This window comes from Zalophus californianus, chromosome 3 (assembly GCF_009762305.2).
Source record: "Zalophus californianus isolate mZalCal1 chromosome 3, mZalCal1.pri.v2, whole genome shotgun sequence".
Taxonomy (NCBI): Eukaryota; Metazoa; Chordata; class Mammalia; order Carnivora; family Otariidae; genus Zalophus; species Zalophus californianus.
In genome coordinates, this window is record NC_045597.1 from 101673974 (window position 1) to 101700730 (window position 26757).

Consider the following 26757-nt stretch of genomic DNA (forward strand, 5'->3'; position numbering starts at 1 on the left):
CACATGGACCCAACCCGAAATCTGACATGCCAAAATGTATCTTCTTCAAACGATAGTTGGTACTAATCTATTTTTAAAAGTAAAGCAAACGGTTTTCTCAGAGCAACAATAGTCTCTTCTAAATCCTCCTTTAAGACAGGTATGGCCCAAGTGTGTATCAGGGAAGAACCCTGAGTAAGAGGTCCCTGCCTCAAATTCCCCACTGTCCAAGGCTGTGTAAGAACCCTGAAGTGATCAAAATATATAGAGACACATTAATATCCAGAGATGTTACACAACCCCATACATGTTTCCTTCTACTCTCAGCTACATGGTGCCCTTTGCAAGCTGGACATATATCAAGTAAGTTACCCCCTTAACTCACAGGATTTTTTTTTAAGATTTTATTCATTTATTTGAGAGAGAGAGAGAGAGAAAGGGAGGAAGGGAGCATGCACACATGAGCCCGGGAGGGGCAGAGGGAGCTGCAGACTCCCCACTGCACAGGGAGCCTGATGCAGGGCTCCAGGATCATGACCTGAGCTGAAGGCGCATGCTCAACCGACTGAGCCACCCAGGTACCCCAGCTCACAGGAGTTCTTGCTGTGGGGTTGACCTAGTCTATAACTGGGAAGAAAGTGAGGAAAAATTTGGCAGTCCTTTTTTTCATCTGAAATCTATAAATTTACATATTTGTACCATATTCTGAGGTGCTTCATCTATCACTTCTCTTGTGCCAAAAGAGCTTACCTTTTATTCATGGCCATGTGAAGGGACAACACATATGTCTAAAAACTGGAGGATGTCTAGATGACTTCTGGGTACTATCTCCAGCTCACCTGTTCCACAGACCTAACCTGTACCTTTTCTTTATGAAGTTGACCTTTGAACAACACAAGAGTTAGGGGCGTTGACCCCTACATCAAAATCCACATATAACCTTTGGCTTCCCAAAAACTTAACTACTAATAGCCTGCTGTTGACCAAAAGCCTTACCAATAACATAGATGATTAACACATATTTTGTATCTTACTTGTATTATACACTGTATTCTTACAATATCTAACTTTTTACAATTTTTTTTACTTCTAGGCTACACAGTTTGTGAGTTTTTTTCAAATTGTCACAAATCTCCAAAGAATTTTCCAATATATTTACTGAAAAAACTCCTCATGTATGTGGACTTCCACAGTTCAAACTCATGTTGTTCAAGGTCAACTGTATTTGTCTCTAAATAGTCCTTGAAACCCACTAGAGGGTCCTATATAGGTTTCGAAAGAAGGGCATTTTTTCCTAAGAGGGCTTTCCCCCTTATAATTCTCCTTTCTTCCCATGACCAAGTTTCAAACTTAGATTTTAAATAGTGGGGCAGACAGGGGTCAAGAGATACATCGTTTAACCTGCTAATATTTTTCTCTCACATTGGGAAATTCATCTTTTAAAAACCTGATAAAGGGGCGCCTGGGTGGCTCAGTCATTAGGTGTCTGCCTTCAGCTCAGGTCATGATCCCAGGGTCCTGGAATCGAGCCCTGCATCGGGCTCCCTGCTCAGTGGGAAGCCTGTTCTCCCTCTCCTACTCCCCCTGCTTGTGTTCCTCTCTCGCTGTGTCTCTCTCTATCAAACCAATAAAATCTTTAAAAAAAAAAAAACCTGATAAGGACACTCAGTAAAGTATTTTGAAATAACCATTAAATAATACTTTAAATAGAACCTTTCTTTTCTGTTGCAGGATAAACTCAAAGCTGGCAATGCCCTAGCATTTTTGGGCCTCGAAAGAAAACAATTTGAATGACTGGATTTACTACAAAGGCAAACATTCAAGAAGTTATCTTATTTTTGTTTTTAAATATGTATCACACATGCATTACTAAAATCTTATTTGGAACTATTTTACCCAGAAATAGAATATCCACAAATGTTCTAAATTATTCATAACAAAAATGACTCACAGAATATGTTTTCATTCTGAAAAACAGCACATTGTTTTATGTACGAATCAAAAATAATTTTCCCAACACTTTTTAAATTAATGTCAGAAATAAAAAGCAAAATGTCATTAATGATTTACATGTAGAAAGACCAACCACCAGACTCATCCTGGAGGGCTGAGGTAGGTTCCCCACTTGGAGCAAGTCTATGTGAATAGGGCCCAAATAACCCGTTTTTATCCACTTTTAACACCCTCCATTAGTCCACAACTGGGCCGGGAATGCTTTACAATCCAAAAAATAAGTGATACATATATTGCATCATCTCTAGAGGGCTTACAGTCCAATTAAAGAGGCAAGACACATGTTCATGGAATAATTATTAAGCAATACAATCGGAAGCACAGAAGTTTCAGTAAGAAAAACTCATCTGGATTCAAACTTGCGCAGATCTTCACAGAACTCGGGCTGAGTCTCTAAGGATAGACAAGCCTAGTTGGAAGATGGGAAATAGACAAAGAGGCAAAAATCTACAAGAACAGGGATTTCAGACAGAATGAGAACTTACCTATTCTGAAGAAAAGCTCCAGTCTATAATTTACTTTTACCAGAAGCTCTTTTAATTTAAAATACTGAGCAAAATGTGTAAAGCTAGTTATGGAGATCGAGCAAGGAAATACCAGGGTAGCTTTGTTCTACTTACTTCATTTATGGTTGTCCCATCTGGGCTGCTGAAAATGAACTTGTCCTGGGAGGGGTGATGAACATCTGTGGTTCAGTACCTCTGGCTGAATTCTAAAACCAAATACAATTTTTCAAAATGACCCTCTTGGGGCGCCTGGGTGGCTCAGTCGTTAAACGTCTGCCTTCAGCTCAGGTCATGGTCCCAGGGTCCTGGGATCGAGCCTCGCATTGGGCTCCCTGCTCAGTGGGAAGCCTGCTTCTCCCTCTCCCACTCCCTCTGCTTATGTTCCCTCTCTTGCTGTGTCTCTCTCTGTCAAATAAATAAATAAAACCTTTAAAAAAAAAATGACCCCTCTTGCTTTGGATTCATTCATAGTTCTCTTCCATCCTATTAGTCCAGAAAACCAAGAGTTGAGTACTGGCATGTAATGTGAGGTGATCTAACTTTTGCTAAACTATACCTATCCCATTATCTTCACCTTATTTAGTTCAGTACTCCCTTTTTCCTGTTCCTCCTGTTGCTTTCAGGGACTTTACCCACCCACCATTCTGCTTACTACTACAATCTGCCTAAAAAGAAAAACAAAGTTGAGCAAAATGGCAACATGAAGCATATGTCATTACTTTTTCCTTCGCCATTCTTTGGGGAAAACATCTGTTATTTTTCATATATTCTATATTTGAACACTTTTAATGTAGTGTTTAATCACTGTTTTATTATGAACAGTAACCTGATCACCTTATTCAATATCATAGACAGATAAAGACAGATTAAATAGATAGAGACAAAGATATTCATACTCAAAGAGTGTTTGTGTGATCTAAGGGGAGTAGGAGTGCGGCTACGAAAGTAAACACAAAGCACAAAATTCCTTCTCTGATTACACTTACAATCTGGAGAATAAGAACACAAGTAAACAAAGGAGAGAAAACAGAAAAAGGAGGAATGGAGACAGGGAGGGAAGGAAGAAGGAGGGAGGGAGGGAGGGAAATTTTTTTCTTACACTGACAAACACTATAAAGAAATTAAAACAGAGAAATGTATAGAGTGACTAGAGGAAGCAGGGGGGATAAAACATTAAATTGTGGAGCCAGAAAAAGCCTCTTTAGAGAGGACTTTAACTAAGATTTAAATGGTAGAATGCAATAGCCATGGAGAAGAGCCTTCCAGGCAAAGTGAAAAACCTCTGAGGCAGGAAAGAGCTTATGGCAGTTTGTGAGCCAGGAGGAGAGAGGTAGGAGGTGAAGCTGAAAAGACAGCCAGATAACTAGGCCACAGACAAGAATTTAGATTTTATATTAAGTTTCACAGGAAGCCATTGGAGTTTTTGAAATAGGTCTGTGATATGCTCTGACTTATGTGTTAAAAAACAAAAACAAAAACATTAGGAGCTGTGTAGACAATTATTTAAGGGGGTAAAGAAGGGTAGTAGGGAGACAAGGCAAGAAATGGTGACTTGGGCAAGAGTAATAGAATGGGGATGGTGAGATGTGGTTGTAGACAGAACCAACAGCACTTGATAAATGTGAGGAAGAGGGAAGAAGGGAAGGAAAGAAATCAAGGTTGATTCTCAGGTATCTATATGTGTGTGTGTGTACCATACTTTGTTCCATCAATCTCCTATATTTGGGCATTACATATAATTTCCAATATTTGCCATTACAAATAATCCTACAAGGGGGAGGAGCAAGATGGAGGAGTAGGAGACGTAAATTTTGTCTGGTCCCACGAATTCAGCTACATAGTTATCAAACCATTCAGAACACCTACGAACTCAACAGGAGATCAAAGAAAAGAATAGCAGCAACTCTCTGAACAGAAAAGCGACCACTTACTGGAAGGTAGGACGTGCGGAGAAGTGAATCCGAGGCGATATTCGGGAGGATAGATGGTGGGGAGGGGGCCTCCGTCAGCCGCTACCGGCAAGTGATAGAGCCGCAGGAGCACAAAATCGGAACTTTTAGAAGTCGGCTCCGCTGAGGGACATTGGTCCAGTGGGGCTAAGCGGGGGGTGGAACCCTCGTGGGACAGTGTGCTCTCAGGACCCTCGGGGTCACACGAAGACCGGGGGTGCCTGAGTGCAGCAGAGCTCCTAGGTATCGGGGCAGGGAAGCTGGCTGCAGAACAGAGACAAGGCGCGGGCTCTCAGCTCGGGGTTGCCATAAACTGTGATCCACTCACAGTCAGGCCACTGCTCTTCCAGCAGGGACCCAACAAGCTGCAGATCCGGGGAGACTCCCCTTCCTCCCCCGGGAGGAGTGGCACAAGAGCGCACGGCAGAGAACTGCTGGGTTTGGAGACTCCACACAGGGTCAGGTGCCAGAGAGAGAAACGCTCAGTCACAGGCCAGGTGAGCACGGAGTACAGCCGGAGACCAGGGAGACGGGAGTGACTGCTTTTCTCTGGGGGCACACTGAGGAGTGGAGCCCCCGAGTTCTCGGCCCCTCCGGGGCGGAGATCGGGAGGCCGCCATTTTCACTCTCGTCCTCCAAAGCTGGACGGAAAGCTTGCAGGGAACAAAAGCTCCCGAGAGCAAACCCGAGCAGATTACTTAGCCTGGACCTGGCAAGGACGGGGCAATTCCGCCTCCGGCAAAGACATTTGGGAACCACGGCAACAGGGCCCTCCCCCAGAAGATCAGCAAGAACAGCCAGCCAAGACCAAGTTTACTGATCAATGAGAACAGCAGAACGCCAGCGCTAGGGGAATACTGCACATAGAATTCATGGCTTTTTCCCCATGATTCTTTAGTCTTTCAAAGTTAATTTTTTAATTTTCTTTATTTTTTTCTATTTTTCTAGTTAAATTTTTCTTATGTCCTTTTTCAACCAACTTATCAATTCCTTTTTTAGGATCTTTTTTAATTTTCATTTTTACAGTCATATTCCATCGCTTCATTGTATTTAACCTTATTTTGTGTATATATATATATATATATATTTTCTTTCTTTAAAATTTTGGGATACAGTTTCTTCTAACAGACGAAAATATACCCTAACTCTACTGTATGACGTTGTCCTAGTATCCTGCCTGATCACATTCTCTCTTTTTTATTTTTTTTATTCTTTTTCCAGCCAACTTCTTATTGTAATAATTCCTTTCTTAAAATCTTTTATAATTTTCATCTTTACATTCATATTCCATCCCTTCATCGTACTTACCCTTATTTTTGTATATATATAAGTTTTTCTTTCTTTAAAATTTTGGAAGGCAATTTCTTCTAACGGACCAAAATACACCCAAATCTAGTGTGTAGCTCTATCTATTCTATTAACAGCCTGATCATATTCTTTTTTTTTCCCCTTTCTTTTCCCCCTGGTTTTGGCTCTCTTCTTATTTGTTTAGTGTATATATTTCTGCAGTCGTTTTTACCCTCTTATAATTTGGTTCTCTCATTCATCTACTCTCCTCTCGACAAAGTGACAAGATGGGAAAACCTCAAAAAAAAAAAAAAAAACAAGAGGCAGTACCGACTGCCAGGGACCTAATCAATACAGACATTAGTAAGATGTCAGAACTAGAGTTCAGAATGACCATTATAAAGATACTAGCTGGGCTTGAAAAAAGCATAGACCTAAAATCTAACCAAGTCGAAATCAAAAAGGCTATTAATGAGTTGCAATAAAAAATGGAGGCTCTAACTGCTAGGATAAATGAGGCAGAAGACAGAATTAGTGATAGACAAGACCAAACAATGGAGATAAAGAAGCTGAGAAAAAGAGAGATAAACAACTACTGGATCATGAGGGGAGAATTTTCAAAGGATAAGTGATACCATAAAGCAAAGCAACACTAGAATAATTGGGATCCCAGAAGAAGAAGAAAGAGAGAGGGGCAGAAGGTATATTGGAGCAAATTATAGCAGAGAACTTCCCTAACTTGGGGAAGTAAATAGGTATCAAAATCCAGGAGGCACAGAGAACCCCCCTCAAAATCAATAAAAATAGGTCAACACCCCGACATCTAATAGTAAAACTCACAAGTCTCATATACAAAGAGAAAATCCTGAAAGCAGCTTGGGACAAGAGGTCTGTAACCTACAATGGTAGAAACATTAGATTGGCAGCAGACCTATCCACAGAGACCTGGCAGGCCAGAAAGGACTGGCATGATATATTCAGAGCACTAAATGAGAAAAATATGCAGCCAAGAATACTATATCCAGCTAGGCTGTCATTGAAAATAGGAGAGATAAAAAGCTTCCAGGACAAACAAACAAACAAAAAAGAATTTGCAAACATGAAACCAGCCCTACAAGAAATATTGAAAGGGGTCCTCTAAGCAAAGAGAGAGCCTAAAAGTATCATAGACCAGAAAGGAACACAGACAATATACAGTAACAGTCACCTTATGGGTAATACAATGGCACTAAATTCATATCTTTCAATAGTTACCCTGAATGTAAATGGGCTAAATGCCCCACTCAAAAGACACAGGGTATCAGATTGGATAAAAAAACGAGACCCACTGATATGCTGTGTGCAAGAGACTCATTTTAGACCCAAAGACACCTCCAGATTGAAACCAAGGGGGTCGAAAACCATTTACCATGCTAATGGGCATCAAAAGAAATTGGGGCAGCAACCCTTATAACAGACAAATTAGATTTTAACACAAAGACTGTAATAAGAGATGAGGATGGACATTATATCATACTTAAAGGGTCTATCCAACAAGAAGATCTAACAATTGTAATATCTATGCCCCTACCATGGGAGCAGCCAATTACATAAGCCAATTAATAACAAAATCAAAGAAACACATTGACAACAATACAATAGTAGGGGACTTTAACACCCCCCTCACTGAAATGGACAGATCATCTAAGCAAAAGATCAACAAGGAAATACTTTAAATGACACACTGGACCAAATGGACTTCACAGATATATTCAGAACATTCCATCCCAAAGCAACGGAATACACATTCTTCTCTAGTGCCCATGGAACATTCTCCAGAATAGATCACATCCTAGGTTACAAATCAGGTCTCAACCAGTACCAAAAGATTGGGATCATTCCCTGCATATTTTCGGACCACAGTGCTTTGAAACTAGAACTCAGTCACAAGAGGAAAGTTGGAAAGAACTCAGATACATGGAGGCTAAAGAGCATCCTACTAAAGAATGAAGTGGTCAACCAGGAAATTAAAGAAGAATTAAAAAAAATTCATGGAAACAAAAGAAAATGAAACCACAACTGTTCAAAATCTTTGGGATGCAGCAAAGGCGGTCCTGAGAGGAAAGTATATAGCAGTACAAGCCTTCCTCAAGAAACAAGAAAGGTCTCAAATATGCAACCTAATGCTACACCTAAAGGAGCTGGAGAAAGAACAGCAAATAAAGCCTAAACACAGCAGGAGAAGAGAAATAATAAAGATCAGAGAGAAATCAATGAAATAGAAACCAAAAGAACAGTAGAACAGATAAACAAAACTAGGAGTTGGTTCTATAATAAGATAATACCAATCTAATAAGATTGATTAAACCCCTGGACAGACTTATCAAAAAGAGAAATGATCCAAATAAACAAAACCATGAATGAAAGAGGAGAGATCACAACCAACACCAAAGAAATACAAACAATTATAAGAATATACTATGAGCAACTATATGCCAGCAAATTAGACAATCTGGAAGTAATGGATGCATTCCTAGAGATGTATAAGCTACTAAAACTGAACCAGGAAGAAATAGAAAACCTGAACAGACCCATAACCAGTAAGGAAATTGAAGCAGAAATCAAAAATCTCCCAACAAACAAGAGCCCAGGGCAAGATGGTGTCCCAAACACTTAAAGAAGAATTAATGCCTTATTCTTTTGATACTGTTCCAAAAAATAGAAATGGAAGGAAAACTTCCAATCTCATTTTATGAGGCCAGCATTACCTTGATCCTAAAACCAAAGACCCCATTGAAAAGGAGAACTACAGACCAATATCCCTGATGAACATGGATGCAAAAACTCGCACCAAAATACTAGCCAATAGATCCAACAGTACATTAAAGAGTTATTCACCACAACCAAGAGGGATTTATTCCTGCGCTGCAAGGTTGGTTCAACATCTGGAAATCAAAGTGTAACAATACATTAATGAAAGAAAGAACAAGAACCATATGATCCTCTCAATAGATGCAGAAAAAGCATTTGACAAAGTACAGCATCCTTTCTTGATTAAAACTCTTCACAGTGTAGGGATAGAAGTACATACTTCAATGTCATAAAATCCATCTATGAATATCCTACAGCAAGTATCATACTCAATGGGGAAAAACTGAGAGCTTTTCCCCTAAGACGAGGAACACAGCAGGGATGTCCAATATCACCACTGCTACTCAACATAGTACTACAAGTCCTAGCCTCAGCAATCAGACAACAAAAAGAAATAAAAGGCATCCGAAACAACAAAGAAGAAGTGAAACTCTCACTTTCTGCAGATGATACGATACTTTATGTGGAAAACCCAAAAGACTCCACCCCAAAACTGCTAGAACTCATACAGGAATTCAGTAAAGTGGCAGGATACAAAATCAATGCACAGAAATCGGTTGCATTTCTATACACCAACAAGACAGAAGAAAGAGAAATTAAGGAGTTGATCCCATTTACAATTGCACCCAAAACCATAAGATACCTAGGAATAAATCTAACCAAAGAGGCAAAGAATCTGTACTCAGAAAACTATAGAATACTCATGAAACAAATTGAGGAAGACACAAAGAAATGGAAAAACATTCCATGCTCATGGATTGGAAGAAGAAATATTGTGAAAATGTCAATGCCACCTACAGCAATCTACACATTCAATGCAATCCCTGTCAAAATACCATCCACTTTACTCAAAGAAATGGAACAAATAATCCTAAAATTTGTATGGAACCAGAAGAGACCCCGAATAGCCAGAGGAATGTTGAAAAAGAAAAGCAAAGCTGGCGGCATCACAATTCCGGACTTCCAGCTCTATTACAAAGCTGTAATCATCAAGACAGTATGGTACTGGCACAAAAACAGACACATAGATCAATGGAACAGAATTGAGAGCCCAGAAGTGGACCCTCAACTCTATGGTCAACTAATCTTTGACAAAGCAGGGAAGAATGTCCAATGGAAAGACAGTCTCTTCAACAAATAGCATTGGGAAAATTGGACAGCCACATGCAGAAGAACGAAACTGGACCATTTCCTTACACCACACACAAAAATAGACTCAAAATGGATGAAAGACCTAAATGTGAGACAGGAATCCATCAAAACCCTTGAGGAGAACACAGGCTGCAACCTCTTCGACCTCAGCCACAGCAACTTCTTCCTAGACACATCGCCAAAGGCAAGGGAAGCAAGGGCAAAAATGAACTATTGGGACTTCATCAAGATAAAAAGCTTTTACACAGCAAAAGAAACAGTCCACAAAACCAAAAGACAACCAACAGAATGGGAGAAGATATTTGCAAATGACATATCAGATAAAGGGCTAGTATCCAAAATCTATAAAGAACTTATCAAACTCAACACCCAAAGAACAAATAATCCAATCAAGAAATGGGCAGAAGACATGAACAGACATTTCTGCAAAGAAGACATCCAAATGGCCAACAGACACATGAAAACGTGCTCAACATCACTTGGCATCATGGAAATACAAATCAAAACCTCATTGAGATACCACCTCACACCAGTCAGAATGGCTAGAATGAACAAGTCAGGAAATGAAAGATGTTGGCAAGGATGTGGAGAAAGGGGAACCCTCCTACACTGTTGGTGGGAATGCAAGCTGGTGCGGCCACTCTGGAAAACAGTATGGAGGTTCCTCAAAAAGTTGAAAATAGAGCTACCCTATGACCCAGCAATTCCACTACTGGGTATTTACCCCAAAGATACAAATGTAGTGATCTGAAGGGGCACATGCACCCCAATGTTTATAGCAGCAATGTCCACAATAGCCAAACTATGAAAAGAGCCTAGATGTCCACCGACAGATGAATGGATAAAGAAGATGCGGTATACACACACACACACACACACACACACACACACACACACACACACACACACAATGGAATACTATGCAGCCATCAAAAAATATGAAATCTTGACATTTGCAACGTCATGGATGGAACTAGAGGGTATTATGCTAAGCGAAACAAGTCAATCAGAGAAAGACAAGTATCATATGATCTCACTGATATGAGGAATTTGAGAAACAAGACAGAGGATCATAGGGGAAGGGAGGGAAAAATGAAACAAGACGAAACCAGAGAGGGAGACAAACCATAAGAGACTCTTACTCCCAGGAAACAAATTGAGGGTTGCTGGAGTGGTGGGGGGTGGGAGGGATGGGATGGCTGGGTAATGGACATTGGGGAAAGTATGTGCTATGGTGAGTGCTGTCAATTGTGTAAGACTGATGAATCACAGACCTGTACTCCTGAAACAAATAATACATTTTATGTTAATAAAAAATTTAAAAAAATAATGCTACAAGATTAGATTCATTTCCCACATCATACATAGGAATAACTCCAACAGCAATTGGATAAAAGATTTAACTATAAGAAAAGGAAATTATGTCAACACACACACAAAAATACAATCTGATATAGGGGCACCTGGATAGCTCAGTCGGTTAAATGGCAGATTCTTGGTTCTGGCTTAGGTCATGATCTTAGGGTCCACATGACTGGCTCCAAACTCAGCATAGCCTGCTTGTCCCTCTCCCTTTGCTCCTCCCCAACTCGCTCACTCTCTCTGTCTCAAATAAATGTGTGTGTGTGTGTGTGTGTGTGTGTGTGTGTGTGTGTATAGGCAGAAGACCTGAATAGACATTTTTCAAAATAAAAAGACATACAGGTGGCCAATGACACATGATCAACATCACTAATTACCAGAGAAATGCATATCCAAACCAAAATGAAATATCACCTCACACCAGTCAGAATGACTGAAATCAAAAAAACAAGAAATAACACGTGTTGGTGAGGGTGTAGAGAAAAGGAAACCCTCATGCACTATTGTTGGGAATGTAAATTGGTGAGCCACTCTGGAAAACAGTATGGAAGTTCCTCAAAATACTAAAAATAAAAATACCATATGATCCAGTAATCCCACTTCTGCATATTTACCTGAAGAAAATGGAAACACTAATTCAGAAAGATATATGCACCTCTGTATTCACTGCAGCCTTATTTACAATGACCAAGATATGGAAGTAACCCATGTTTTCACTGATAAATAAATGGATAAAGTAGTGAGATGTGTGTGTGTGTATGTGTGTATAAACACATTACATATTATATATTCAATTACATATATAACATACATAATATTCCATTGTGTGTATATGCATAATATATATAACAGTATATATAATGTATATTACACACACGCATGCACATGCACACACACCATGGCATAGAATATTACTCAGCCATTAAAAAGAATGAAATCTTGCCATTCATGACAACATGGATGAATCAAGAGGGTGTTATGCTAAATGAAATAAGTCAGAGAAAAACAAATGCCACATGATTTCACTCATATGTAGAATAAAACACACTCACACACACACACAAAATCAGAAACAGACTCATAAATACAGAGAACAAACTGGTGATTGCCAGTGGAGAGGGGAGTGGGCAATAGGAAAAATAGCTGAAGGGCATTAAGAGGTACAAACTTCCAGTTATAAAATAAATAAGTCATGAGAATGAAAAGTACAGCATAGGGAATATAGCAATAATATTGTAATAACTCTGTATGGTAATAAATGGTTACTACACTTATCATGGTGAGCATTTTGCATAGAATTGTTGAATCACTGTGCTGCACACATGAAACTAATATAATATTGTATGCCAACTATATTTCAATTAAAAAAAAGAAAAGGGTCACAGGAATAAACAGTACAGCATAGGGAATATAGTCAATGGTACTGTATTACTGCTGCATGGTGACAGTTGGTGGCTACACTTGTGATGAGCAGCGCAAATTGTACAGACTTGTTGAGTCACTGTGTTGTACACCTGAAACTAATGTAACATTGTGTGTCAACTATATTTCAATAAAAAATTAAATTTAAAAAATTTTTAAAGAAAAGCAAACTATGCAGGCACTAGAAGAAAAGATAAGTGAATTCCTCATTAATCTAGATATAAAGAAGGGCTTTCTAACTATGACTCTTCTCTGCAATAATTCTGGGGACATTTAGCTTCGGAGATGTAGTTGATGGTATTAAACTCATCCATATTTTAGACATGGAGTCCTAGGTTGGTTTTTTGGTTTTTTTTTTTTTTTTTTTACTTGAGCATCTGAGAGATTTATTACCATTTACCATGACGGGAAGACTATGGGAGAAATAGGTTTGGGATGGAAGAGAATCAATAGTTCTGTTGTTGGATTTGTTATATTTCAGATGCTTCCTAGGCATTTAAGTAGGAATGTTCAGTAAACAGTTGGGTATACTAGTCTGGAGAGATCAGGAGAGAGGCTAGGGAGAGGTCATCAGTGTATAAAAGGTATTTAAAGAAATGAGACTGGCTTATATCACTGGGAGAAAAAGTAGAGCACATAATCAAAAGAACCCAGGACTAATTCTTGGAATTACCAACACTTGGAGGTCAGATGGAGGAGCTAGCATTGGGAACTGAGTAACGCCCAGGGGGGTAGGAGGAAAACCAGGGAAATGTGGAAGTCAAGGGAAGACAAAGTTTCAAGAAGTCCTAAGAGCTTTAAGCATAAAAAAAAACCAAAGCTACAATGCTATGCTATTTTACAGAATCATATGCCCCAAGTGTAACTCAATCACTTTATCCACAAATTTAATTCCACTTCCTACAGTCCCAACTCTGATTAATAGCATCACCCAGTCACCTAAATTCTCTCCTTCATCCATATTAAATCTGCCATTAAATCCAATAGTTTCTACCACTTTTACATCTTCCACTTCTTATCTCTTTTTTCTTCCCCATATCTTCCAACTAAATTCAGGTTCGCATCTCTCACCAGGACTAGTGAAATTATCTCTTATATATCTCTGCCTCCGGGCTTAGTCTTGCCACAGGAAAATTTCCAAATTACGTTTCTGATCACCTTATCCTCTCTCTCAAAATTCCTCAGGACCTAAAGTGGTGGTTCCTAGGCTTTTGGATTTCATTAATCTGTATCTTCCCCTGATATCTGTAAAGAACAAACCTCTCATTTTGAATTGCAATTGCTATCTTCCCATTAGACTGGGACTGCCTTGAGAGAAGGCTCTATGCCTTCACCCACTTATTTACTCACTCACATGTGTTCAACAGTATTTACTGAGGGCTTATTTAGTGCCAAGAATCATTATAGGTGCTGGGATCATGTTTGTTTTTACATGCAAGAACCCTCAATTGTGCGTATAATCTAGTGAGGGAGACAGGTATCAGTTAAGCAAAGAACAGATATAAAATTGCTACCAAAACAAGAGCTGGGAAGGAGAGGCACATAGGGGGTAGAAAGCTTATAAAAAGAAACTTGGCCTAATCACAATTGAGAAGAGCCTATTCAGAAGAAATGTTGCTTGAGCTGTGATCGGAACCAAGAGGTGAGAGGTAAAGGTAAAGAGGTGAACAGGAGAGAGAGAAGAGTATTCAAGACAGAGGGAACAGCATAAATGAAAACCTTATGGCAGGAAAGAAAACACAGCAAGAAATAAGACCACTGAGGCTGGAGGTGAGAAAGCAAGACATTTTTGGCAAATGTGGTAAGTGGCAAGATCATGTGGCACCACAGGTCAGTTAAAGAATTTTGTCTGTCGGGGCGCCTGGGTGGTTCAGTTGGTTAAGAGACTGCCTTCAGCTAAGATCATGATCCTGGAGTCCCCGGATCGAGTCCCGCATCGGGCTCCCTGCTCAGCGGGGAGTCTGCTTCTCTCTCTGACTCTCCCCCCTCTCATGTGCTCTCTCTCTCTCATTCTCTCTCTCTCAAATAAATAAATAAAATCTTAAAAAAAAGAATTTTGTCTGTCAAAAAGCAATGAAGTCTTTAAGTAAGGGATGACATGACTGGAGCCTTGAAAAGAACCTTCTGGCCCTAAAACAACACTGCTCACATCCAGAATCTCAAAATTCTCTCAGGAAAATCACTTTTTTAGCCTTTTCTCTCCCTTGTTATCTAACATACATACTTCCCCAAAGTATATCCCTGAAAAAAAAAAAATCCCACCACCATCAGATTCCAAAGGACATCTATTCACAGCCATCCAAGCATTTCTCTTCCTTGTACAGCACCCTTCCCCATCTTTTTGATCTCTCCTAAGAAGTAAACCAGATCTGACTCAACCCAACTTTTATTACCCAACCAGAAAACACCAACCTATATATTCCAGGAAATTACTTAAGATTAACTTAAGGAAAATAAATACCCACTTTGTATTTGCTTAAGAGAAGATTCTGAGGCTCTTTTCCAATCAAACTGAACAAAAGTGAAGTTTCCATTTCTAAATATAAAATACTGTTCACTTTTTTTAAATTTTATTTATTTTGACAGAGAGAGACACAGTGAGAGAGGAAACACAAGCAGGGGGAGTGGGAGAGGGAGAAGCAGGCTTCCCACTGAGCAGGGAGCCCGATGAGGGGCTCGATCCCAGGACGCTGGGATCATGACCTGAGCCGAAGGCAGATGCTTAACAACTGAGCCACCCAAAAAAGTGTCTAACTGTTCACTTTTATTAGGTACCTAAAATTTTAAGTTTTTTTGAAAAGTCAATACATGAATATGTTAGAAGAGTTCAAAAAGATCAAATTCAACCTATCCCAGAAGGAACCATTTTTACGTATTCTTTTGGGTATTCTTGCAAAGATCGTCGATGATTATACAAGTACTTACATGTGCAGATTCCTTTGCTTATTTTACCCAGACAGTGGCATCTTGCTTTTTTTTTTTCTACTTAATAACTTGGTGGTCATTCCACATATAAGCTGCCTTCCAACAGTCTATCTTAAGTTGATAACTTTAGTTTGGATGCATTCTAAAGCTCTACAATTTTAAAACCAGTTCCCAGATTTTACATCTTTGATGTCACAATTTACATCTTTTTATCTTCTTCATCCATTAACAAATTATTATAGTTACAGTTAATATTGCTTTTGTCTTTTAACCTTCACACAAGCTTTATAAGTCATTAACCCAACACCTTTGCAACGTTATTCTGTTTACCTCATGTTTACCTCTACATGTTTACCTTTACCAGTGAGATTTACATTTTCCTGTGTTTTCCTATTACTAATTAGTGGCCCTTTCATTTCAGCTTAAAGAAGTCCCTTTAACATTTCTTGTAAGGCCAGTCTAGTGGTGATGAACTCCTTTAGTTTTCTTTATCTGGAAAACTCTATCTCTCCTTCAATTCTCAAAGACAACTTTGCCAGTTATTCTTGGTTGGCAGTTTTCTTTCTTCCAGCACTTTGATGCCTTGTTTTTAATACCTGAACGGTGTTACGTTGCATAGAGGTACCAAATCATCCAAGCCTCAATTCAAGGACAACTTACACTCTTTTGCAGTGATAAACTATAACTAAGAACACCCTCATGACATAAAATGTTGAATATCTTTTAATATGCTTAAGTGCCACCTGTATATCTTCCTTGTGAGGTGTGGGTTCAGATCTTTTACCCAGTTTAAAATTGGGATGTTTTCCTCTCAACAAAGTGGGTTTAGAGGAAACATACCTCAACATAGTTTAAGAGCCATATATGAAAAGGCCACAGCTAACATCATACTCAATGGTGAAAAACTGAAATTACTTCCTCTAAGGTCAGGAACAAGACAAGGACATCCACTCTCACCACTTCTATTCAGCACAGTAGTGGAGGTCCTAGCCACAGCTCAGGCAACAAAAAGTAAAAGGCACGCAAATTGGTAAGGAAGAAGTAAAACTGTCACTATTTGTTGATACTATATATAGAAAACCCTGAAGACTCCACCAAGGAGCACCTGAATGGCTCAGTTGATTAAGTGTCTAACTCCTGATTTTAGCTTAGGTCATGATCGCAGGGCGGTGAAATTGCACCCCTAGTCTGGCTCCACACTCAGCGGGGAGTCTGCTTCCTCCTTCTCCCTCTCCCTCTTCCCCTCCCCCAGCTCACACTCTCCCTCCCTCCTCTTAAATAAATAAATAAATCTTTAAAAAAAAAAAAAGACTCACCAAAAAAACTATTGGAACTGATAAATGAATTCAGTAAAGTTGCAGGATACAAAATCAACATACAGAAATCTGCTGCATTCTACACAATAACGAAGTAACAGAAAGAGAAATTAAGACAATTCCATTTATAATTGCACCAAATAGAATAAAATACTTAGGAATAAACTTCACCAAGAAGTGAAAGACCTGTACTCTAGAAACTATAAAACATGACACACACAAATGGAAAGATATCCCATGCTGACTGGAAGAATCAACATTGTTAAAATGTCCATACTACCCAAAGCAATCTACAAATTTAATGCAATCCCTATCAAAATGTAACAGCATTCCAGCTGATCATAAGGGTTAACTTGCTTCAAGTTGACACACTCCTCATTTGCTGGCCTAAGACCCTTGATTTGTGACAGAACTAATTTACTTTCTTTGAGATTTGCAAACGACTGGCCTTGAGGAGTGAAGGATCAGAACTTTCCCAAGCCACAGAAGCCAAAAATTCTGTTTGAAGCCAACGCAGCTTTCTGATTAGCCTAAAAGTTTTTTAGCAAAACATTTTTAGCAAAATGTTTTTTTCTTTTTTTAGGTCACACAAATGATTTTACTGACCTCCCTTTGTGTATCTGTAAACCTGGCCCTCATCTGCAAAGGAACAGAGTACTCCTACACATGATGAAACAAGAACCAGACCCCATCACATAGTCCCCAAACACTGAGATAACTTTTAGAGCTGGCATCATCAAGTCTTCATGTAATCAAGAAATGTTGCAGGTCACTGCACTCCCTTTGCTGATTAACCACTCTAAATCCCTTTAAAAACCCCTGGGCCAGGCAGAAACCTTGGCATTAGCTTTTGGACAAGAGTCTGTTTTCTCCTCAGGTTGCCCGTCTTCTGAATAAAGCTCAAATTCCTTTGCAATCAAAGTTTGTCTCTTCAGTAATGGCCTTTAAAGCAGCCAAACGTGGATACAGTAACAAAAATACCAATGGTGTTTTCCACAGAACTAAAACAAATAATACTACAATTTGCATAAAACCACAAAATACCTGGAACAATCAAAGCAAGCTTGAGAAAGAACAAAGCTGGAAGCATCACAGTCCCAGATTTCAAGATATAATATAAAGCTGTAATAATCAGAACAGTATAAAAAATAGACACATGGATCAATGGAACAGAATACCCATGCTTACATGGTCAATTAACATATAATAAAGGAGGCAAGAATATACAATGAGGAAGACAGTCTCTTCACTAAATGGTGCTGGGGAAACTGGACAGCTACATGCCAAATAGTGAAACTGCACCACTGGCTCACACCATACACAAAAGTAAACTCAAAATGGATTAAAGATCTGAAGCCATAAAACTCCTAGAAGAAAACATAGGCAGTAATTTCTTTGACACTGACCTTAGCAATATCTTTCTAGAGATGTCTTCTCAGGCAAACAAAAGCAAAAACAAACTATTGGGACTATATCAAAATAAAAGGCTTTTGCATGGTGAAGGAAACCATCAATAAAACAAAATGGCAACCTAGTGAATGAGAGAAGATATTTGCAAATGATATATCCAATAAGGGGTTAATATCCAAAACATATAAAGAACTTATACAAGTCAACACCAATATAATAATCATCATCATCATCCAATTAAAAATGGGCAGAGGACCTGAAGAGACATTTTTCCAAAGACGGCTTACAGATGGCAAACAGACACACGAAAAGATGCTCAACATCACTCATCATCAGGGAAATGCAAATCAAAACCACAATGAGATGTTATCTCACACCTGTCAGAATGGCTAAAATCAACACAAGAAATAACAAGCGTTGGTGAGGATGTGAAGAAAAAAGAACTCTCATGCAGTATCAGTGGGAAGGTAAATTGGTACAGCCACTGTGGAAAACAGTATGACGGTTCCTCAAAAAAGTTAAAAATAAAAATACCACATCATCCAGTAACTCCACTACTGGGTATTTACCCAAAGAAAATGAAAACATTAATTTGAAAAGATATATGCACCCCTATGTTAATTGCGACATTATTTATAATAGCCAAGATATGGAAGCAACCCAAGTGTCCATAGATAGACGAGTGGATAAATAAGATGTCACACACATGCATGTGTGTGCACGCACAACACACACACACACACGATCAAATATTACTTGGCCATAAAAAAGAGTGAGATCTTGCCATTTGTAACAACATAGATGGATATAAAGGACATTATGCCAAGTGAAATACACTGAGAAAGACAAATACAGTATGATTTCACTTATATGTGGAATCTAAAAACAAACAAACAAACAAGACTCTTACAGAGAAAAAACTGGTGGTTGCCAGAGGAGAGGCTTGTGGGAGAGATGAGTGAAATATATAAAGGGGATTAAGAGGTACAAACTTTCCATTATGAAATAAGTAAGTCACTGAGATAAAAAGTACATCATAGGGAATATAGTGAATAATACTGTAATAATGTTGTACCGTAACAGATGATAACTACACTTATTGTGGTGAGCACTGAGTAATGTATAGAATTGTTGAACTTACATGTTCTACACCTGAAACTAATATAAGATTGTATGTTAATTTTGCTTCAGTTTTTAAGAATTGGGATGTTTTCTTCCTGTTGAATTCTAAGACTTCTTTTATATTTTGGATACAAGTCCTTTATCAGATGTGTGTTTTGCAAAGATTTTCTCGTCTGCTCACTCTCTTTACAGTGTCTTTCACAGAGCAAAGGTCCTTAATTCTAATGAAATCCAACTTAATCTTTTCTTTAACGGATCATGCTTTTGCTGTTGTATGTAAAAATAATTGCCAAACAAAAGGTTGTCTAGATTTTCTCCTGTGCCATCTTCTAGAAGCTTTATAGCTTTGCATTTTACATTTAGGGACATGATCCATTTAGTTAGTTTTTGTGAATGGTGTGAGGTCTGTGTCTAGATTTTTTTTTTTTTTTTGCATATGGATATCCAATTGTTCTAGCATCACTTGTTGAAAAGACTATCCTTTCTCTATTAAATTGCCTTTGCTCCTTTGTCAAAGATCACTTGACTATTTTTGTGGGTCTATTTCTGGGGTCTCTATTCTGTTCCATTGATCTATTCTTTTGCCAATATATGCTCTCTTTATTACTGTAGCTTTGTGGTCAGGCAGTATCAGTCCAACTTCTTTGGATTGTGCTGGCTATTTGGGGGTCTTTTGCTTTTCTATATAAACTTTAGAATCAATTTGTTGATATTTACAAAATAACTTGCTAAAACTTTGGGATCGCATTGAATTCACAGGTCAAGTTGGAAAGAACTGATTCCAAATGATAATGTCTTCCAATCCATAAACCCAGAATATTCTTCCATTTATATCTTCTCTGATTGCCTTAGAGTTTTGTAGTTTTCTACACATAGATGCTGTACATATTTAGAGTCATTTCTAAGTATTACTTTTTGTAAATATTATACTTTAAATTTCAAACTTCAATTGGATTCCTGTGTATTAACCTTGTATCTTAAGATCTTGCCATAATCACCGGTTCTACATTTTAAGTACGGTCCATGCCCAGCGCGGAGCCAACTCACCACCCCAAGATCAAACCTGAGACGGCATCAGGAATTGGACACTTAACGGACAAAGCTAACCAGGCACCCCTCCACATTTTTAATACTTTGAGATTTTCTACAAAAACAATTATGTCATCCCTGAACAAATCATTTTTTTTTACCTTCTCAATCTGTTCATTCTTTATTCACTTTTCTTACTGTATTAGCTAGGATTTCCAGTACAATGTTGAAAAGTGTGGTGAGAGGGGACATCCTTGTTAGCAGGAAAGCTTCTAGTTTCTCACCATTAAGTATGATGCTAACTGGAGGTTTTTTATAAATTTTCTCTATCAAGTTGAGTAAGTTCTATTCCTAGTTTTTTAGAGTTTTTAATCATAAATGAGTGTGTTGGAGTAAGCACCTATAAATGTTGCTTTAAATCAGTCTATCCTATTAATTCTCTAAGCAGGAACAGATGGGAAGCAAGCAAGGGAGGTAAAAAAGGCAGTCACGCAGACAACTATTCCAAACTGCCTACTGCAACCAAATCAATAGCTCTATATAGAATACGTAACAGAGGCAAGCAAAGCAAAGGGACAGCGGTACACTGGGCATAGGAGCCCAAAAACAAGGACAAATGCCTGGAGTATTAACCAGGAACTCACTTAAAAGCATTATCAGTTGCCTTTTAGAAAAATGTCTGCCTGTATTCTGTCTCTGGCAAACAGTTAAAATTTTACTTTGTTTTTTTTTAAATAGTTAAAATTTTAAAAGGCAGATTTTATTCACACACAATAGGCATTGGCTCAGAGCCAGAGACCTACCTACTCCCAGAACTGAGCTCTGCGGTACTCTCTTACAAGGACAGAAGGGGTTAATCAGTTGATACGTGCGGTGTTACAGTTTTAACTGTAACACAACATGTTTATCTCTTCCTCCTTAACCTTGTTTTAAATCAGAGCTTGGTTTAAAAACACACTACCCATATGGCCTAGAAATCTAGTTTAAAAATTCAGCTCCTCTTTCTAACTTGATAACCTTTGGCCAGACATCTAAAAATTAAGTTCCACAGCCTAACTGGCTGGGGAATTCAAGTCCAACACAACCGCGGAGCGCTGTTTTTTCTGCGCTCTTCCAGGTGCGTCCCTCCCAGAGCCGCCACTAGGCGGGGGCTTTCCATCGTGGACAACGCCCAAGAAAGCCTACGAGACTGCGCAGATTACAGCTGGAGGAAAATGGAGGCTACGCCGTGCGCGTGCGACAGAGCAGAGATTTTCTTAAAGCGCCACCAGACTCCCGGCCCAAGAACCCGCCCCGACTTCAAAGTCCACGCCCAGGTCGCACTGCGCAGCCGCCTGCCCGCCTTCCCTCTCCACGCGACCTAGGGCCAGCCCCTTCGCTCCTCTCCTGCCCAACCCTTCGCCCCGCCAATCCTAGACCCGGCATGCATCGCGCCGGCCTTTTCCTTCCCAGCCGACCCCCCACCTTCGGGCGCCTCCAAATGACAAGCGGCGCGGGGCATTGTGGTCCCGAGCGTGAGAGCGAGACCGGGGACAGGAAAAAGAAAGCAAAAGACTGGGGCGAGCCGGTAGGGCGGCCCCTGCGCACGCGCACGGGCGGCGGCGGGGGTGAAAAGGGGCGGTGCGTGGTCTACGGCGAGCGGAGTGGGGCGGGGTCGCACGGCCTTGGCGGGGAGTCCGCGAGCCGGGAGGGGAGGGGGGTGGGTGAGGGAGCGGGCGGAGGAGGAAGTGTCATGGCGTCGGGCCGTGGAGCTTCTTCTCGCTGGTTCTTTACTCGGGAACAGCTGGAGAATACGCCGAGCCGCCGCTGCGGAGTGGAGGCGGATAAAGAGCTCTCATACCGCCAGCAGGCGGCCAACCTTATCCAGGACATGGGACAGCGTCTCAATGTGTATCCTTTCCTATTCTTGGCCCTCCGCCGCTCACGCCCTGTCCCCCCTTACTATTCGCCTGGTCGCCTGGTCGCCGGGCCTGCTGCCCCGCGAACATGGCGCCGCCGCCTCGGCCTTCTCTGGGCCTCGGCTGCGCTGTAAGGGAAGGCAGGCTCGGGCTCGGGAGGCCGCAAGCGGCCAATGAAAGAGGGAAGGAGAGGAGTCCGGGAATGCGGGCTGGGAAGCTGCGTTGTGTAATCTGTTTGGGGCCGCGTGTGGTGGCGGCGGGGGATGGGAGTGGCGCGGAGGCCAGAAGGGAATTTTAGGGATTATCGCAGAAAAGAGGTGGCTACTTCGACTTCTAGTCGGAGAAGGGGGTCGAGAGGTAGGAGGGTTACCGATGCTGAAAGGCGTAAGTGTTCTCCGCAGCCTCTCCCCGTGCTCCTCGCTGGTTTGATGGCGGGTCTCCTACCTTGGGAGCTCACTGGAGGTCTTTATGTTCTTGGCGTGGTTTTGTATGGGTGTGCGCGCGCGCGTTTCAACTGTCTGATGTTGAGCTTAGTCAGTCCTAGCCATTGATAAATCCTTCCCGGGCTTGCTTAATAGCAACATTGGAGTGAAATGCTCAGCACTTATTTTTACTGTTGGCGTCGAGCCTACCACCACCTTGCAGCGTTTTATTTTATACACACACACACACACACACACACACACACACACACACAGTTGTTGAGGTTGGTTTTGAGTGAACGGTGAGCATTGGAAAAACACCGTAGATCAGGAATTTTCCATCAAAATTGTTTTGGAAATTAGATCTTGTTTTTCTCGGATATTTCCTAAATGTTACGTTCCAGCTCTCAGCTTACAATAAACACTGCGATTGTTTATATGCACAGGTTTTATATGCATCATTCTTTCACCAAATTCAATAGAAATGTAAGTACTATTTTATTGTTTTTACCATAACCAAATTTTGAGGTAAATGGATACACAAAAAAAAGTCGCGGATTTTACTTTTGGATTTAGTGTTGTAAATTAATTGTGAAGGTAAACCGCGTGATAAACGTTTCGCTTGAAATGCAGAATGTTTCTGGTTTGTTTTTTAATTTGTGATGACAAGCTGCCGGGCGCTGTGTTAAGGCTTTTGCCAGATTTTTGAGCTAAAAAGTAGTAAGAAGCGTTTATTTACTCAGAGTTATTACATCGGTATTCGTTTAAATTTTATACTTAACTTGTGAATAATTTCAGATTGTAATGTACAGTGTAATTTGGCCTAGTCATTCTGTTGTACATCTTAAATGTGTTGGACTCCTTCTGTTTGCAATACTGTGAATTGGGCTTAATTTAATTGTGACATTCTTTTTAAAGGACACTTTGAAAGTTAAATGGTTAGCAGAAATATTTCATTTACTAACAATTTCTTAAGGTATCAACGTTCCTCTTTATCACATCATTAGTTAAGTCTAAATTTTTGGTGACTAAGACATCAAATTTGCCTGAATTCACACATATATTGTCAGAGGTGTGTATATGTATAACCAGTTTTGAAGTAAAACTTATTCTCCAGGACTAAAGAACATAACTTGTAAATCTTGAAGAATTGAGTTCATACTGTTGAGTTGAAATTTTTATTTTATTTTACCTTGTGAAAGGTGTGAGTTTGGGGTCTGTTCTTTTTAGAGTAATATGCATACTGTGTTGCATCCATTAACAGAATTGCCCATTAGAAATATTTAACTGTCTTAATTGTCACTATATTTTTTGCTCTTTTTATCACAGCTGTTTTTAGAACGCTATTCTGAAAGGTGTGTGTAGAAAAAAATGGACCGTGGAAGACTTTATGTTTTTTGTAGATTGTCATTAAGACCTTTTTGCTAAGAAAACAATCTTTGAAAGGTCCTTAAAATACTTTTTTTCTAATTGGAAGGAACAGCTTCATAGCTTAGATTGATACCTGTTTTAATCTCTTCGGATCATAAGGCGTTTTGGTCTCCTGCAGGCTCCTTTTCTTCTCTTTCTCTTTTAAATCTACCTGATTCTTGTTCTGTTTCCGTTTTCCTAGTTATTTCTTGGCGCACAGAACTTAGGTCAGTGATAGTGTTATGGAAGAGAGAGGAAGCCTTTTTGGCAATAACATTTAGATTGAGAGAATGACATTTTTATTTAAATTGGCTCCGAAGGCAGTGGTAAACTAATGAATGCTAATACAAATGTGACTTTCCTTAAGTAGTCCTGGAAAATGCCGGTAGAAGTCACAAGTCAAAATAGTTGTGGAAATTCTTGATGTGGCTACAGATGTCCCATTTGCTGAAACAGGCCTACTTTCTACTTCCAGTAAATGAACTCACCACAAGACTATACTTCTCTTTTTGAACCCTCACTCTTTCATAATTTGTCTCTATGGCCTGGTTGGTGTGCTTTAAAACAGATATCTTGCTTACAGCCAAAATTCACAGCTTTAACTTTAAATTGACTGGTGAAGCCCAGGTCATTTGCATTCTTTAACTAATTTACTTAAATGCCATCATTCAATAAAAAGCCAAAGTATTTTTATTACACCACTTAGTGTCTTATATATGTACAAAGGTAAACTTCAGCATTTTACATTAAATTGTTATTAGCAATTGAAATCTGATGTTAATTTCTATTTGAAAAAGTAACATTGCACCCTTCATATCTAATTGTTGTCTTTTTTACCTTTGCTATTGTATCAAAAGTGGTTTTAATATTTGTACTGGTGCACTTGCATCAATTGCACAGCCTCACTCTTTTATCTTTTTTTTTCCCCTATTCTTTTAGGGTGAAGGGGGTGGTCTCAAATTGAATGTGAGTCACTTTTAAATTCATACTCCCCGACATCATTGGGAAAATTTTTCTTGTAGGGTTATAATGGAATGTCATAGTAAACTACAAAAAGCATGAGTTTCACCGCAAAATAAACTGAACACCATTCAGTAAATTAAACCCTAACAAGCTTAAATTTAAGATGCTAGGGACAAACTGTATCTAGTTTTTTAATAAACACCATGCATTAATTATATTAAAATGTTTAATGTTCATGTGGATTCATTGTGTTTTCCCACATTGACTAATTTAAAAGTAAAATATCCCCTAAATCTTAAGTGCTATTGTTTAAGAATAAAATCAGCATCAACATGTGTTAGTGACCCAGAAACTGTCTTTTATCATTGAGTTTTATTGTCAGTATCTCTTGGAGGGTTGGATCACTGTCCGCAGTAAATGAGTGTTATATGTAACCTAATTAGATAAGTCTATCCTTTGCTCACTGAATGCAGTGAGGTTTATGTAATTGGGGTTAGTAATTAAAGAATGGCCTTGCAGCATCAAGCTCAAGATAAATCTAATAAAGTATGAAAGCCCTGGCGCCAACAGCGCCTCCAAGTTCTATACTGTGGGATAACATCCTCTACAGTGTCAATCTTAGAATAAATATTGACCCAGTTTCTCTTAGAAACTCTGTTCATTAATTTGGTTAGTCAAGTTCATGATGGATTTGTTTCTTATATTAATTCCAAGTCTAATGAATTCTCTTAAGATCAGATCTTAAATAGCATACTGTTTTCTCAGTGTTTTTAGTGGTCATAGTCTATTCTCATAGCGTCTCTCCAAATCACATGGTCATTTTCATCCTCTCTTAACTTTCCTTAGTTCCATTGCCTCTTATTTTGAGCTGCAGCATTCAGAACTGTGTATAATCTGCCAGATTTAAGTGTATTGTAGTTTTTATTTAATGTACTGTACTTCTGCTAAGGTTCCAAGAGTACACAGTTAAGGACAGTATTCAGGACTGATGATTTTAAGGAATAACTATAATGACTTCGAAGAATACATCATCTAGATTATATCTACGTTTCATTTTACACATTTGAGTTAGATTAGTCAGCTGCTACACATAAGCAAACTTGTATTTTTTGCTTGTGCTAAAATTTGTTTACCTTTTTTTGCTTACAATCTTTATAATTTTTCTCAGTTGACCTGACTAGTGACTAGTAGATGTCATTTGAAAATTTTCAGATGTTCTTTTTGCATTCCTTTCCTCCCCCTGTAAAGGCTTAAATAAGAAAAGCTATTCTTGTATCCATCTACAGAAATGCCCATAGTCCCTGTTCTTTAAGACAGCATTCTGCCATTGTAATTTTTAAGAAGAGTCTTTGCAATAGAAATTTGTTCAAGACTTTTTTTAAAAGTAGATTTTATCCAGTTTACACTGTGCTTATTTATACTCAGATTGCTTATAAAGTCGTCATACATGATTGCCTTTTGTGAAAGAAAACCAGCATTTTGGGGAACTTGGTTAGCTAAACGGTTTTGTTTATATTTTTATTGTGAAAGCCCGAAATTTCTCTCAAATGTAGTAATGTAGATGAAGTTAAATGTAAAAATGTCCCCTGACACACACATTCAGACTAGAAGGTAAACAATTTAAGGACAGGGTTTTGTTTGTTTCTTTTTTGGTTTTACTCACGGTTGTGTCAACAGTACTTCACATAAAGTAGATAATTTAGCAGCTGTCAATAAGATGGATCAAATCTTGTTGCTCACAA

General features: G+C 39.2%; 2 protein-coding genes across 12 annotated transcripts in view; both read left to right on the plus strand.

Moving 5' to 3' along the window:
• Window positions 1–2619, plus strand: part of ACMSD (aminocarboxymuconate semialdehyde decarboxylase) — a 71119-nt gene extending 68500 nt beyond the window's left edge. For all 5 annotated transcript variants that reach the window (XM_027588889.2, XM_027588890.2, XM_027588892.2 and 2 more), the window contains one exon: window positions 1711–2619. In XM_027588889.2, coding sequence (XP_027444690.1) covers window positions 1711–1773 — 63 coding nt within the window. In that variant the 3' untranslated portion in view covers window positions 1774–2619. The remainder of the gene's footprint in view (window positions 1–1710) is intronic.
• Window positions 2620–21793: 19174 nt separating this feature from the next.
• CCNT2 (cyclin T2) overlaps window positions 21794–26757 on the plus strand; it is a 40791-nt gene continuing 35827 nt past the window's right edge. For 3 of the 7 annotated variants that reach the window (XR_003519044.1, XM_027588882.2, XM_027588886.2), the window contains exons 1-2: window positions 22027–22212; window positions 23047–23128. Coding sequence is in view for 6 of the 7 variants with exons in the window: in XM_027588882.2 (XP_027444683.1) it covers window positions 22055–22212; window positions 23047–23128 (240 nt within the window). In the remaining variant the exon portion in view is untranslated. Of the gene's footprint in view, window positions 21890–22026; window positions 22213–22577; window positions 22605–23046; window positions 23129–24991; window positions 25019–26757 lie in introns of those variants that run through there. The other 4 variants (XM_027588881.2, XM_027588885.2, XM_027588884.2 and 1 more) reach the window with 3 other exon arrangements.